At 44.0% G+C, this 16,138-nt stretch overlaps 2 protein-coding genes across 6 annotated transcripts; one reads left to right on the top strand and one right to left on the bottom strand.

Moving 5' to 3' along the window:
- Positions 1-67: 67 nt before the first annotated feature.
- Positions 68-11,208, bottom strand: Su(h) (recombining binding protein suppressor of hairless). Of its 5 annotated transcripts, none has more exons than XM_077398632.1 (3): positions 11,088-11,208; positions 5,835-6,112; positions 68-3,555 (listed from the first exon to the last, which is right to left on the bottom strand). In XM_077398632.1, exon 3 carries the CDS (start codon positions 3,436-3,438, stop codon positions 1,909-1,911), a length of 1,530 nt encoding a protein of 509 aa, XP_077254758.1. In that variant the 5' UTR covers positions 3,439-3,555; positions 5,835-6,112; positions 11,088-11,208; the 3' UTR covers positions 68-1,908. The 5 variants fall into 5 exon arrangements, with proteins under 5 accessions (XP_077254758.1, XP_077254760.1, XP_077254759.1 ...); XM_077398634.1 differs by lacking the exon at positions 11,088-11,208 and adding an exon at positions 5,438-5,519 and having other exon boundaries at positions 5,835-7,313; XM_077398633.1 differs by lacking the exon at positions 11,088-11,208 and adding an exon at positions 7,090-7,312.
- On the top strand, positions 10,339-15,984 carry Mus201 (rad2 superfamily protein mus201). The gene is made up of 9 exons (XM_077398627.1): positions 10,339-10,878; positions 11,090-11,265; positions 11,511-11,948; positions 12,075-12,291; positions 12,379-13,778; positions 13,877-13,975; positions 14,062-14,275; positions 14,430-14,666; positions 14,759-15,984. The coding sequence occupies exons 1-9, from the start codon at positions 10,791-10,793 to the stop codon at positions 15,574-15,576; spliced, it is 3,687 nt and encodes a 1,228-aa protein (XP_077254753.1). The 5' UTR covers positions 10,339-10,790; the 3' UTR covers positions 15,577-15,984.
- The last annotated feature ends 154 nt before the right edge of the window (positions 15,985-16,138 follow it).

Raw genomic sequence — 16,138 nt, 5'->3', positions numbered from 1 at the left:
TCTTAACTAAGTGGTTCTGGGATCGGGGATCAAACGGGGAACTGATCGTGACAAAATAAAGATCGTGTAATATAAATCTTCTGTTTATTCTAAATCATGTGTAGGAGCGTAAAACTTTTATACGTGTCTTCATTGTACTTATTGATATAATTACAATAAAGCATATAAATATAATTTTTAATGTGTTTTTTTCACGAAAAATCCTATAAAAAACGCTCCAAATTACAATACAGAAGATCCTCGATCTATCTGAAAAGAAACACCTCAAGTATCATGTAGGATTATAAGTCTTCGTGCGCAATGCAGTTTAAAGATAGCCGTCCAACTCGTTCGGACATCGCGATTCCCGATGTTCATATTTCTGATAAAAATCAGGAAAAATATACAATGTGTGTAATGCCATATATATTATGATATAGAGAGATTTGTTTCCTACATTTTATTTTATTCATGAGAGTTAGACGATGAACCGAAAATTAGTTTCGCGCGAGCACCTCGAGGATATCTAACGCGATTGTTACACCGGGATCCATGTAATTGTAATCACAATAAGTGCTGTACGTACACTGATATACTATATACATAAAGTAACACACACACACGCACACACACAATAGACAGACACTCGCGCGCACGCGTATATATATATATATTGTCAGAAGAAAATCATATATCCCCGTTTCTAAAGCGTACTTGATTGTTTCTCCGAAATGTAGAGAGGTGAAAAAGAAGAATGCATACGAATTCTACTGACTCCGTCAATCTCCGACCGACTCTCACGATTCGCGCACCGATTCGCGCGATCACGCATCGCACACATTCACTCGATGAAAGTATATGCATTTATCATGCGTCTCCTAATAAATAATGAAGAATCTATTGACACCGCGCGCGTACGAATTTACAAATGTACCAAACGTCGAGGCCGTCGTGCGCGGGTTCAAAAAATACATCCGCGTACCTTCTCCCTATTATCTAACTTTGTACAGGATGGACCATTCACGCGAGGCCAAACGCTCGGACTTCGGTATACGGCTGTTCGGTTCTCGGGCTGCTCTCTTAAAATTCGCTCTCTTCTCTTTAGAAAATATTTTTTTCAATAAAACTGATCGCGGATAAAACTGGCGTATTGTAAAAAATGTATACGCATCGAGGAGCGTCGTTACAATTTCAAAATCCGCCGTACCGAGTTCCAAGCGTGACAGCAGTTTCTCTCTCGTAACAAATACAAATGTTAAAAGCACAACCATCGTTCGGTGACCGATATGCAGATGTATAGACCAAGACTGTTACCCACATCAGTTACTAATTACGTTTGAATGTTTTTGTCATCTTTCATAAAATGTCGAATAAAACGAGAGTGAAATTACAAGGGAAATGTTTCGAGCTGTATCATACAGAAACGATTAAAACTTATTTTATCATATAAATCGAATCTTGGGTAATTTCGTTTGTTTTTATCATAATTCTAAAAACATCGTATACACAACTCAGTCTATACACACTAGCGTAAGCCGTTAAACCTACAGGATTGCTATATAAATTATTATCTCTGTAAATCTGTGTGTCTCAACAACTTACGAGTTACTAGTTCTACGATCTTTAGCGCGCGCGAAATTCGACGCGCCACGTCGTCGCACCTCGTCGGGTGCACTGAGCGATACGCTACGTTTCCGGATTGTCCAGGTTTGCACTGCACCGCGCCGCATCACCGTCGATCTCGAGAAAGAAATCTTTCGCCAGAAACGAGCAGTCACCATCGCCGCTCTCACTTCCGTCATCGTCATTGTCGTCGTCCTCGTCCTCGTCGTCGTCGTCGTCGTGAGACACGACGGCTGGCGTTGCACCGTCCGTATCACTACTACATCGTAAACTTTGGTTCGCGTTGTGACGATTATCTAGAAGACATCAGAGACCCGATTGCGGCGGCTGGCCGTGAGTGTTCCAGGGCACGTCGGCGGGCATCGCGGCAGGTGGTATACTGGCTTGATTGTGCATGGCACGCGGCGCTCGCATGATCTCGTCAGCGGGCGGACAGTGCGGGCGCGGCCCGGGCTCGGGCGTGTACGTGAAGGTCAGACCGGTCGCGTAGATGATGCCGTCGTTGCGCACGAGGGAGACCGGCACCTGGGTCGGCTGGCGCACCCAGAGCCACTCGCCGCGGAACAGCGAGATGTCAGGCACGACGCAGAGCATGCTCTCCTGACACCTGTACATAGTCTCGGCCTCCACGTCGCCGAACCAGACCTGCAGGTTCGGCGTGAAATTGTCGCCCGTCAGCTCGAGCATCGCTACGTCGCCGCCGCCGTTGAGATGCAGGCTGTGGACCAGCGGTACCGGCGTCACCGGTGACCGTACCGGGCCCATGCCCTCGAAGAACTGGTACTCGGCCTTGTCGGTGCTGATGATCGTCCAGCAGGCGCCGTCGTTGATCATCTCCTTGTTCGCCTCCTTCGGACAAGGCGTAGCCTGGAATTGTATGATGCGCTCCTGCGACAGGCACAGGTACATGTGATCCGTGTCCTTCATGTAAAAAGCGCACTTGTGCAATTGCGATACGGGATCGTCGGCTTCCAGGCTGGCCATCTGTTTGTCTACCTTGCGAATCACAAGCCGCGGCAGAGCCATCCCCGTAACGGAGCATACCAGTTTCACGGTGCTGCCGTAGTGAACGTAACCGTCGCGCACCTGAAACTCCTCCGACTCGCTCTCGTTGTCGTCCAAGAGGTGGATGGTGAACGCGCCCCATTGCGTCGAGCTCGCGTGGAAATTGCCGTTCTCCACGTGGAGGTAGCGCGTACTGACCGTCTGCGATCGCAGCCGATTGAAGAGCGCCACCTTCGTACCACTGGCGATGCACAGGTCCGCGTTCTTCAGCGACTGCTTCTTCTTGGACGGCTTCGAGATCACTTTGATACGCTTGCTGTGAAACACGCCGATGTCGTGGCCGCTTCCGTAGAACATCTTCACCGAGAGCATAAAGTGCTTGCGCTTGTCCGAGTCGGAGATGTAGAGGGTCTTCGCCGCGCAGTACTGTTTACCGTTGTTCAGGTCCAGCTGCTGCATATCCTGATCCGAATTACCAATGCCGATGAAAGCGCACAGCTGAGCGCTCTGCTCGCTCTCGCCCTCGCGCAACATTTGCTCCTGACGCATCCTCCAGCCGTCGCCGAAGAGGTAGATGCACGGCGGCGGGCAGAAAAACCGTTTCTCGTTGCCGTACGACTTTTGCGCGACCTTGGCATGCAGGATCACGATCACCATGTCGCTACGGTCGCGCAGGTAACGTTCCATCGCCTCGCGGGTCAGTCGCTGCTCCTGGTGGTCGGGCCTGTAGATGCCGGGGCCGAATCGAGGATAAACGGACATGACCGAGGTCGGCGAGGGTGGAGATTGCATACCGTGCGCCATCGTTGGCAACCCGAATTGATGTGGCATATTTAAAGGTCCGGGTTCGAACTCTCTCGTGCGAAACGGAATAACGAAGTTGCCGCCGTTGGCGCCGACTTAAATCTTCATCTTTCAAGCGCGCCGAGAGCCTTCCCGATCTCTTACCTACGGCGAATCAAATTATCTTAGTGATACACGATACGAAATACAAATGCAAACAAAACTTGAATATATGTCGCACAGTTATCAATGATTATTTGTGCGTTTACCATTATCTTGCGGGAAAGGAGCGACAATAGCGTGTGCCGTGCTAGATGAAGGATCAGACAGAATTAAAATTAATATGGAAAAGTAAGCGAAATTAGTCAAAATCGTGTAAGAAATACAACTCAAAATAGCAGTTGCAACGTGAACGAAGAGCGGTAGGAGCGGGTTAAATTAAAGGCACTTAAATTAAAAATAATTAGAACGAAATAGATTAATAATCACACTTGATTATTGTCTCATTATATCTTGGCGTATGTATATCGGACGGATATATGATCCAAGTGTGCGGCGCGCGCGCGCGTTAGATTATAAAGGTGTAAAAGCTACATGTAGAAATAGACGATATCGTGACTTTAAATGCGTGATAATGTATTCGCATAATATACAGTAGCATCACCATTAGTCACTCGCGCGATTAAGCGTAACCAAACTGCATACAAATGTATGCTCGTTTGAAGCTTTAGCGTGAGAAAGATTTTTGCCTTTTTACCGGGGACAAGACGTAATTAACTCGAGATATCTTTCTTCGAACGAGCTATCAAGAATTGCTGGTCTCGGCACAGGAAAGAGGAAACAACGTACGGGCACGTACACACACGCACGCCGTGAGAACCGAGCCGGGCTCATTTTTCCTGTGCATGAATTAAAAGCGCTCCTATCCTATTGTGGCCGCGCAGGTAAGAAGCTTATGTTTATACACTGGGAAAAAAAATGTACATGTCATAATTAATAGCGTAATTCTTTAGCTCGTTAACCGAACGTTACATTAATTACACGAGTGTACGTGTGCAAGTTTTACAATTTCAATCACCCATCTTATATGAAACATACCACTTTTTTTTTTACACAGCCTCATCCTCTTTATACGGTCCTTGAAAACGAATTCTCGATAAAAGCGCTCTCCGTTCCACGTTTGCTCACCGTAAATTTGTCATTTTAATGGAAACCGTCGTATGTGTACTTTCTTCTTCCAAGCCATTTGAATGTTGTTCATATCTCTATCAAAGTTGTTTACATTTCCTTCTAGATGACTTCAGTCATATATGGACCTGCCGCATCCAGCTGTGCTTCGCAGTAACGCAATTCTACCCAGGATTCGCTTTGACCAGCAAATATTTCTCATTGATAGCATAAATAAAAATTTAATCGTGTGACACCAGTGACACCGTTGATTCATACTGTATATTGTAATAAGTTTCTCAGCAATTATATACCATTAATAACTATAAATCTCTGCTCTTGTTGCTGTTCACTCAGCAAACACCAAGTAACGGTAACATTTTATACCGCCACTATTCTAATTTCCCACTCAACAATGTAACTGTTATGTGCAACATATGTTACATTAGACTTACTTATATTGTCGAGTGGGAAATCATAATTGTTGATTTTGTTGATTATCTCACTGTTGGTTGGTGTTTGCACTTATCGATATCTTGCAATGCCACACATCTGTGATGTGATGTCAGACAACGGCAGAAAGTAATGCAGTAATAAAGTGGTAAATGATAACTGTAAATTTGACGGTAGACCAGGGTGCGAAAGAGAAATGTTATCCGTCATTCGCATGTCAAGGCGTATCATATACTTATAATTCAGACAGTTATAGAATCGTAGAATTTGCCTGTTAACCGTAACCCCAGTCTATAATTGCAAATGCCTGATTAAATATGCCAAGAATAGAAATGCAAATGCGTTATTCAGCAAGAAAAAAATCACGACAAACTGAATCGTTTGTCGCGATGAAATAGTAAATTAATCAACCACTATAAAAACGTACCCAAATCACATTTTTTGGCCTTATGCATTCCGCATTATGTTTCCTTCTATCTCGCCCTCGTTTAACGAATAGCAACGATGCACTGCAAAAATACACAATGTTGTTCCATGCAGGCGGTTGTGCAGGAAGGAAAAGTTTTGCGCGCAAAATGGAAGAAAAAGTTTAGATCGCAGAGCGGCGAAAGTCCAGAGAGCGAAGCGACAGCTGTGAGAAGCATTCCGGTCGGACCTGGACGGCAACCCGGAGACCGGGTAACCGGGACGTTTCGGCTCGCGGGAAGGAAGGCGTCCGACGGGTTGAAAGGGTTATGAGAAAGGGATCGATTCGCGGCCCCCGCGAAGGGAAGCGGCGATCGTGAGCGGCGTGCGCGAGGATGCCAGGCCGTTTGTTTATTTACCTTTCGACGCGCGAGAGCGAGGAGGTTACGATCCGGCGGAGGACAGGTTAAATCCCGGGGTCGACTCGCCTCCTCATTCTCGGCCGGGCGTCGGGAGTAACCGCGTACCCGCGTGCATCCTCCGAGCTATCGATCATCCGGAGCGGCCGCCAAGTCCCGTCCCCCGGCGATCGTTCACCGCCGTCCCGTGGCGAATCCTTCCGCGCGGCGTCCTCTCGTCGGTCTACTCTCTCCCTCTCTCCCCCGCGCCGTCGACGTCTCTTTCTCCTTCTCTCCCCCTAATCCATTCAAAAAACACCTGTTCACTTTCCGAATTTTCCGAACAGTTCTGCCAACCGCGGCGAACGAAACGCGGCGGCGCGGCGCGCGTACGCGCGCAACTTCAAGCGATTCGATTTGGGATTCGAATCGAACGCGCTCGCGCGAAGTGATGTTCCGTCGATTCGGCTTTGCCGCGGGCCGGATCCGTTTTCGCGCGCGTCTCTTTTCTTTTACAATTCCGCGGAATAATACGCGACGCGAATTGAAAGCGTCGAGCGAGACGCGGCTTGGCGACGAATCTTGACGACGCGACGCAACGTAACGCGAGAATAATGATCGTCCTTAACGCGCGCGACTGATGGGTAACTAACTACTAACTTCGGAGCAACGATGTAGAGTTATTGCCGCCGCGGTATAAACGCAGTGAGCTATAAGAAGAGGGGAGCTCTCGGGCGAGAGCTCGGGGGTCCGCGCTCTCTCTCTCTCTCTTTCTCTCTCCCTCTCGCCAGAAGTTCAAAACGAATAGCGGCAAGATCGCGCGTTCTCGCGACGATACGCGCCGACATTCACTCCGATGTATGAAAATCGCGCGCGAAACGTTCGGCGAAATTTCAGCCGCGGAACTCAGCTGCGTTCCCTTCTCGTAACAGTCTTCCCGTCAATTAATTAGAGTCATGTATAATAACTGATAATCATTAATTTAATTTATCTTGAATGACGAACTGAAGTTGCCAATAAATCGTCGCAGCAAACCTTCGCGCAATTCGAGCTGATCGCCGCGTTAAACGATTAAAATACGTATAATCGCGTGAGGATGAAGAAGATATTCGTGTATCTGCACGAAGTTCCGCCTGTCTGAGATCGATAACTTCACGTATCGCTCTTCAGATCGTATAGCCCCTCGTGTTTCAGCGATGTGGACGAATTAAGTAGCTCGATTAATCGCTATTCGAGCGCGTTTACCGGGCGAGCCGATTTCGATTCGATAATACACCTTCGCGGCCGATATCACGCCGATCCGAGAAGTGGAGCACTCTCTCTCTCTTCCTCTTCCTCTTCTGCTTCTTCTTCCCTCTCTTTAATCGCGGCGACGCACACACACACTCTTTCTCTCTCTCTCTCTCTCTTTTCTTTTTCTTTTTTTTTAATCGTCCACGATACTCTCGCGACACAGCGCCCGCGCGCACGCGGATACGTCACTGATGCTGCAGATTCTATTGTTTTAACTGTTGTACAATGGCTCGGTCGACCCGAGCGCCTCCAGCTCCCTGCCCCCCCACCACCTGACCCGCGCGCCGCTCGCACCTCCCCCCTCTGGCCCCGCGCCGAGCCGTCGTTTCCACTCAATCCGCCCGTCTCTCCCCCCACGTAGCGGCGCCCCCACGGACCGTGGAATTGCTGCCGCAAAAGGATGTTGGGGTTATCCTGGGGGGCGTGGGAAAAACCTGCTGTGGGAAAGAGTGGGTGGCCTCTACCTCACTCCACTTCTGCGATGATGACGATACGATATATATATACCGCGTCTATGAATGTGCACGCGCGTTTGCCTATACGCGCGGCGCGTGTGTATATTATATATATATATATATGTATGTATATGATGTGATATATATACATACGTATATATAGATATATATACAAGACCGCATATGTAGCACCGCGCGTCCGCACGGTCTCGTGACCGCGCGATCCGCGTGTGCAAGAGGTGCAGGCAGCCGATGCTGCGTAATAACACCGGGGACGTGCGTATGAGGACCAGAGATAGATAGGTATAGGGAGAAACAGAGAGAGAAAGAGAGAGATATATTTTGAACAACTTTTACCTTCCTTCGAGATTTCGATCCGCCATCGATCTTTGCTCGGCGACCGTCGCCAAGGCAGTGCCGAACGAGATATACACACGGAATCTATTTCTTTTCAATTGCAATTTTATTCAACGTACAGCATTCCGGAGATCTTGTTGCTGAGAAGAAAGCATTTTCGACTATATGTAATATTTTGCGGGTTTATTACCATCGATTTTTCTCTTACAAATTGCGGACTTGAATAGGATAAATTTGATCGATCTCGTTGCCAATAACTGAACTTAGGCGCGATTACCTTTATTATGGTCATCTCTATATGTAGATTAACTTTAATCTCGATTTAATTATACCTATATTTTTCAAGTCTTATTTTATTTTTCTACAGCTTAGCGCGTGGCATCTTATTCCAAGTTGCAAATCGTTTTCTTTTATAATGAAAAAAATAAAAAAAATTGTAAATTAATTGCTAGTTTTACCCAAAGGTTAATGTTTGCTAATTACACGTTATAAAATTTTTTTACACACGAAAAAAAGTTGAGTTATATAGAAGGCAGTTAACTTATTTTTTCTAGAGAGTTCTTGAAGTAAGTTAATCTTCGCTATATATATAACTCCTTTTTTTCGCGTCTACAAAAAATTATACAACGTGAAGTTAGCAAACATTAACCTTTGGATGAAACGATCAATTTACAATTTTAAAACTGCTTTCAGTTCTAAGAATTAGAAAGAAGTAAAAAGTATAAATTAAGCCAAGATTATATTAAAATTAATACATTAATAGAAATGGACATTAGACGACGCGTCGCGTTCTCGTCGTGAAAACGGTCGCCCGAAAAATTGTCGATTCACGAAAAACATTATGTAAACGCGGCTTCTTCTATTCTCGCCGCACACGATCTTTCGCTTTGCATCACGCGACTTTACTTCACGGCCTTTTTACTTCGAAAAGCGATTGCTCGCTTCACGGCGGATTAATTCGCCGATATAATTTTCGACATTTTCGCGAAGCTCGCCGCGCGAGCGGCTTTCTATCTCGAGGCGATCCGCCTCGAACGTTTATTTCTGCTTCTCATCTAATCTATATCGTTGAATATATCGGCATCGCGCGCTGACTCTACTGATTCTCAACTATAATGAGTCGCAAAATGAAGGGGGAAGGGGAAAAGATGGATGCGTGAATCATATATCGAGAGACAAAAAGTCTCTATATATTATATTTCAACGCAAACGGGTTGCGAAACAACGAAAATACATGATAATAAACGAATAACAAAATCTTCAACTAATAAACAAATCGCCCGTCTCGTTCATCCGTGCGAAATGCCCGACGTGCGTTAAAAAGCGGCACAAAATCGCTAAATCACGGTCCCTCGACGCGCGACTTCCACCGCACGGCCGGGCGCGGCGATACACTTTTTCTCCCGGCTCGGCTATAAATCCCTTTTCGGCCGGCGAGAAACGTACGTAAATTCTCGCGCGATAGGCGAGCGCCGTACTGTATACTTACGTGCGAACGCGGCTCGACCGCGAACCGAGTTTTTTTTACCCGAGGCCCGAATCCCGATTCCCACGCTCGTTTCTTTTTACGGGAGGCGCGAAGATGACGGGCGCGAGCGCGCGCGCGCGCGCGCGCGGAATTGTACCGCGATCCCGAGTATATAGCGTGATATACCGATACGATCTACTGTTGTAATTGTTGCGCGATACCAATTATTATATCGTTGCCCCGAAGGAATAAAAATGAGATGCCGAGCAACGACGCGTAATTGGCTTCGGCCGCGCGCTACAACGTTCTAAAATGCGCCGAAGCGCGCGCAACGTCGCGCGTAAACAACGCGTTTTCTCGCCATTATACGCGATCGTCCTCCGATCGTTTAATCGGATTAAGCTAGATTAATCGTGCGTTCAACAGGCAACGTGCTCAAATTTGTCTCGAGTTCCGCACCGTGCACGGAATACGTCTTTCGGACGATTTTAATCGTCGAACGCGTTAATCGAGATTGCGTAAAACCATCACGACGGAAATGCAATTGGCATTTTTCAAATATTGAGACAGTGTATAGCCAGAGCATTCGTGTAACAAATTGCAACACGTTAAATTATAATGTCCGTTCCTACCAATGCAGTACTTCAATATTGGTTTATAGTTTACACTTTTTGTCTTCTAATTCTTAAAATTCTTACAATTCTAAGAAGTTGGAATAAGAGGAATTAGAATTCTAAGAATTAGAAAAAAATAAAAAATAAATTTTAAATCGAGATTAAAAAGTTAATAATTATCTAAATTAATTAACTTACTTTTTTTTTCTTTGTCTAATTCTTAGAATTCTCTAAACAAAATTTCTTCTTTTTAGAATTCTTAGAATTCTAAGAGAATTAGAAGAAGATAAAAAGTAAATTAAACCGAGATCAAAAAGTTAATCTAAATCGGTAGATAAAAATAGACAAAGCGACTCGTCGAGTTTGAGTCGACCACTCGTATATGCTGGCCTGGCGCAGGCGCAGATCTGAGTGCCGGGTGAGGTGTAGCCGACCGCGTGCGAATATATGACGTGACGTTTGCTACCAATCGCTACCTTCATCGTCAGCTGACCGCGACCGTTTTGTAACCGGCGTATTCGCCGGCCGAAGTCGACCGAGGTCGACGCTAAAATATTAAAACACGTGCTTTCACGAATCTCCGTATACCCTCACTACTCCCGCACTCGTGACAGTCCGTGATACGCACGAGTCCGACTCGTTAATCAGCTTACTTTTAGGTTAATAATCGTATGTCGCACGGTAGATAAAATAAAAAGATAATGGAACGCTTGGGAAAGAAATGTCACGTCGCGTTTGCGTTGTGTACGTGACACGTTTGCGCGCGTTTCTCTGTCCAATCTCTTGAATAATGGGAGTGTACGGCCTGTGGAAGTTGCTCGACGCATCCGGAAAGCCGGTACCCTTGGAGAGCCTCGAGGGCAAGGTCCTGGCGATCGGCGAGTATCGATATCTATTATGATATTATAAGTCTTATCGCAAAAGATCGAATATAATTTTGAACCGTATTTAATTCCAAAGTTATAGAAGATCTTGATAAGTTCTGGAAACGCGAGACAAGATTGGTCCGTTACTCGTTTCTGAAGTGTAATTATAGAATAGCAAACTTTTACATAACTTTTATAAGTATTATATGTTTTTTACATACAGATATATCGATATGGATGTACCAAGTGTTGCAAGGATACCAGGACCGTCATGGCGCTCCCAGACCTAACGCCCATCTGCTCGGATTATTTAGCAGGATATGCAAACTTCTGTATTTTAAGATCAAGCCCGTCTTTGTCTTCGACGGAGGCGTACCCATGCTCAAGAAAAACACAATTGTAAATACGCAACGGATTACATTTTCTTTAACCGTCGAATAATTAACGATCCCCCAACTCGTGCGTTTAACGCAAAGGAGATACGTTATATATATATTGTATGAAACTTGTGCGCTATATGCATTTACGTGCGCAAGCTAAACTGTTCCTTCTATCTTGATTATAATATTGTTCGTACTTAATTGGCTCACCGTGGGAACCGGGTAGTGAGAAAAGAGCCTCCACCAATTCTTTTGTGTTTGCAGGCCTCGCGCAGGAAGCAGAAATCTATTGCCACGAGTAAGGCGCAGAAGATGAAGACGGATTTGATACACAACTTGATAAGGCACAGCGTTGTAAAAACCGTTCTCAACAAGGATTCCAAGGATCAGAATGGCGAGGCGATGCAAATATCGATAAATATGCAAACCAAACGTTCCGACGAGGATATGTTCGCTCTGCCCGACACGCCGAGCGTCAGCAACGCGCAGAGTTATGTCGATGACGATGAATACGATTCCGACGATTCGCTTGCCGAACTGAGTCCGCGGAAGCAATCTAAATGGATGGGAAACATACATAGCGTTGATGTAACCAGCAACGAATTTAAAGCGTTACCCGCGGATGTTCGTTACGATATACTCACTGACCTCAAAGAAACGAGGAAACAAAATTCCTGGGGTCGTTTGCACGAGATGCCTCAAGTATGTACAAATATGAAGCGATATGTAACGTGCGCGATAGATTATAAATCATGCGTATCGTGTGTTCCAGGCAAATTTTGTATTATATATTGTATCACGTATGTTTTAAATATATTGTATTTGTAGGAATCGCAAGAGTTCTCAGGCTTCCAGTTGAAACGGTTGCTCAAACGTAGACACGTGCAGGAGTCTTTAGAATCCGCCGAGAAGGAAATGGGTGGAAAGACACTGACGTTGGAGGAGCTGGACAAACTACTGACTGAACAAGGCGTCGATACGAAGGGCAGAGACGCGGCTTTTCGAATAGCCGCGGATAATACAACTAGATTGATTTATATCAGTGGTATGCGCATCAAACGTTGAAACGTTGAAGTTATTTCGCTCTTCTGATATATTTAATAATGAATTGTATATATTGTTTCACACGCAGACAAGAACGCGTTAGCAATGAAATCTCCGAGCGAATCAGAGGTGGATAGAAGTGAGTTGCGGGATGCGAATGAAGAAGTTGAACCTGTTGCTGGCCCAAGTAATCCTACGTCAATCGCAGAAAACATTAATGAGTATGAATTAAATGATTCCGATAGTGAGGCCGATTTCACAATCTATGACGATTCTCTGCCTATCGTCGACAATATAAATGAATACACGTTTGACAGCGATTGGGAATCCGAAGATGAAATAAACGAAGATGATATAAATGATACAAACAAATCATTGGCATTATCGGGGAAAAATAAGACAAATCCTGCATTAACGTACATGTTGGAGTACAGCGGCTTGTCGCAGAATCAAATTATGCATCTTATTAAACGTAATAAAGATAAAAATCACAAAACTGCAAATAAAAGCGTAAAAGCACCCGCGAAAGATAATTGTATAGAGCTGGCAGAAACCACAAAGCCAATGGATGATAAATCGATGTCGAAACTTTCTGAAAATTGCGAGGAAATTTTAGAATTACAGAGCACGAGAGATGCATGTACGACTAAAGGGAATGTGGCCATTGAATCGATTCCGTCTAGTCCAATGGATGATAAATCGATGTCAACACTTCTTGAAAATCGTGAGAAAGTTTTGGAATCGCAGAGCATGAAAGATGCACATACGGCTAAAGAGAATACGGCCATTGAATCGATTCCGTCTAGTCCAGAATCGGATAATCTTGCTGAAATTGTACCATTAAGAGATAATGCCGAGGCTTTAAATATTATAACGTCCGACAGCTCAAGTTTGGACATAGGAATAATACCTGAGGAACGTTCTCCCGCCGCGAAGTCTAACGATGTAACACGGATGGATACGTCAGATTCCGATTGTGACGATTTCATCGAAATCCAAGATGTCCCGATACCCGATATGAACATTTCAAGGAATATCATGAAAAGAAAGGATATCGAGATAACTTTCAAGTCCGATAAAAAACTGGAGGACGATATGTTTGCCGATATATTTGAGAATGTATATGAAGAGAGGGTTGCGCCAGTTCGGAGTCCGGAGCAAGTACAGCTTGTCGATACGGTAAACGGGGAACACCGAACACAATTAATTTCGAAAGACAGTAATAATTTCAAACATAATTTCTTGGATACCATACCTGAGGAATCGATCGAGGAAGAAACAAAGACCGAATTGCCAGAAAATGTTCAGTTGAGCGAGAATATGTCGAATGGTGAAGATAAAATACGCGACACCCAGAACTCTGATAAATCAATAGAGCGAGATAATACAGATACGCCTACGCCTACGCCTAATCCTCTTCACGAATGTACGCAGGAGAAGCCAGCAGTAGTATTGCCCACTAATGAAAAAGATTTGACAGAATTGAAGGTAAACTCAACATTATATATATATACCTGTAAACAGGTAAACAATTGTTTCATTGTATTTTTATTCATTTATCTGATACGAGTATTTTTCAATCACAGGGACAATTAGAGGATGAGCAGGAAGAACTCGCAAGAAGCATTGGCAAACTCGAGAGGCAAGCTACCAACATTTCTGACCAAATTAAAATCGATGCACAGGTATGAAACTTGAAAACATATATAGAGAGCGATGTACGTTGTATCTTTCGAACTGTTGTTTGCACGCGTCATATTTTTGTTTATAGGAGCTGTTACGTTTGTTCGGCATACCGTACATAGTAGCTCCCATGGAAGCGGAAGCACAGTGCGCGTATTTGGAACAAATCAAACTAACCGACGGCACAATTACAGACGATTCTGATATCTGGCTTTTTGGAGGCCAATGCGTATATAAGAATTTTTTCAACCATAACAAAAAAGTATTACAATTTCGTGCCTGTGATATTCAACATCACTTTAGTAAGCATCGTTACATTTATTGCTATCTTAAGATATAGAGTAGCACACACACACACACATTAACGTGATATATTTATTTGTATATATATATTAATTTTACAAGAAATTATATGAAGTGTCATAGGTTTAATAACAAAACAATTACATATTGCAGAACTCAGCCGCAATCAATTGATACAATTGGCCCTTTTGGTTGGCAGTGATTATACCGCAGGGGTGACTGGCGTTGGACCAGTTACCGCGCTAGAAATATTAGCCGCGTTTCCGGCCGATGGAGATAACGTATTACACGGGTTGCATAATTTTTGCTCGTGGATAAAGAAGGGAATGGTTTTCGCTCCTGGGAAAACTGGTTTACGCAATAAATTGCGAAACGCGAAATTGGACAGAGGTAAGCGGTAGTCTCACCCAGAAACGACCGATAAAGAATGAAGTAAGTGAAATATGTGATTGTCAGTAGCGTGATCGACGACTACTTTACAGATTTCCCAAATCAAGCGGTTGTCCAAGCGTATCTCTTTCCCACGGTCGACGAATCTAAGGAAACTTTTACCTGGGGTAAGCCGAACGTCGTGCTTCTTTGCGACTACACCAGGCGGAAGTTTGGATGGACGAAGGGCAAGTTCGACGACACGATGATACCGGTATTGAGGAGAATGGAAGAAAACAAGAATCAAAAGTTATTGGACATGTACTTTAAAGCAAAAGCGTCTCCGCGCTCGATCGAACCGAGCTTAAGTAAGAGAGTGCAGAAGGCCCTGCGCAGATTGAATAACGATAACGTGGATGCGGATGGCGACGTGGACGACAACGTAGACGGCAAACCTCGACCTAAGAAAATTAAAAGGAGCGATGCTGCCCGAAAGTCAAGCGAAAATCAGGCCCTGCGCAGATTAAATAGCGATAACGTGGATACGGATGGCGACATAGACGACAACGTTAATGGAAAACCTCTCCCTAAGAAAATTAAAAAGAGCAATGCTGCCCGAAAGTCAAGCGAGGAAAAGAATTCAGTTACTGATTCAGTTACCGAACTCGAAATATCGACTTGTGAGGGAACACCGCCAGTTAAAACAAGCACCATCCCCGAGAAACTTGTTAAAGCCGTTGCTGAGAAGAAACCTATCAGGGAATACATACCGCAACGAGAGAAAGACAGGGAATGTGCGTTAGAAAGGAAATTGCACGCTATAGAAGTATTTAGAAAATCGAAAAAAGGCTTGGGCAAAACGAGAAAGATGAAAAGTAAGGTACGAAAAGTCACAGATCAGGCAGAACTATCGGAGAGCGATAGTAATTAGACCTGTTTGATGAAAGAAGGAAAATTGCACGTTTTTTTAATACTCTTTTAAAATGTATTGTTACGTCGTGTATATATATCCCATTATTATAATGTAAATGTAAAGTATTAGTTATAAGTTATAGCGGGGTAGCTAGCCGAAGACCCTTTGTACATTTTTTTTTCCATTACAAGGGTGTAAATTATTTTTTATTGATATAATATGCGATAATACACTTCTACTTTACCGATAACATATTTTTTTAGGTTTCTATGTCATCGATAATGCAATAAATTAATTATTAATTTTGTGCAACAACATAACATATAATTTATTTATTCATTTATTATTATTATTTTTTTTTTAGAAGATTGTAAACTTGTTGCTCATTAAAATTTTTCTTTATCCATTCTATGTATATGTATATGAATATATTACACGAAATATTATTTTCTGCATAAAAGTTGATTATTTATTGATCTTATTTATTGATTGCGCAGCGCAATTTTTATATAAAAAGTGAATATAGTAAATGTAAAATGGGCACGTTCAGCAGATCAAACCGCTGAGTAGCAGTCGAACG

Source organism: Temnothorax americanus, unplaced genomic scaffold (genome assembly GCF_048541705.1).
Source record: "Temnothorax americanus isolate GAGA-0224 unplaced genomic scaffold, ASM4854170v1 Scaffold12, whole genome shotgun sequence".
NCBI classification, from domain to species: domain Eukaryota; kingdom Metazoa; phylum Arthropoda; class Insecta; order Hymenoptera; family Formicidae; genus Temnothorax; species Temnothorax americanus.
Note: the sequence above shows the minus strand (reverse complement) of the source record. Positions and strands in the feature narration are given on the sequence as shown.

Bases quoted from the DNA above. Each gene is read 5' to 3' on its own strand.
- Mus201 (XM_077398627.1), top strand. From the start codon at position 10,791: ATGGGAGTGTACGGCCTGTGGAAGTTGCTCGACGCATCCGGAAAGCCG. The intron at 11,266-11,510 runs GTAAATACGCAA...TTGTGTTTGCAG, and splicing joins TGCTCAAGAAAAACACAATT to GCCTCGCGCAGGAAGCAGAA. The intron at 13,779-13,876 runs GTAAACTCAACA...TTTCAATCACAG, and splicing joins AAGATTTGACAGAATTGAAG to GGACAATTAGAGGATGAGCA.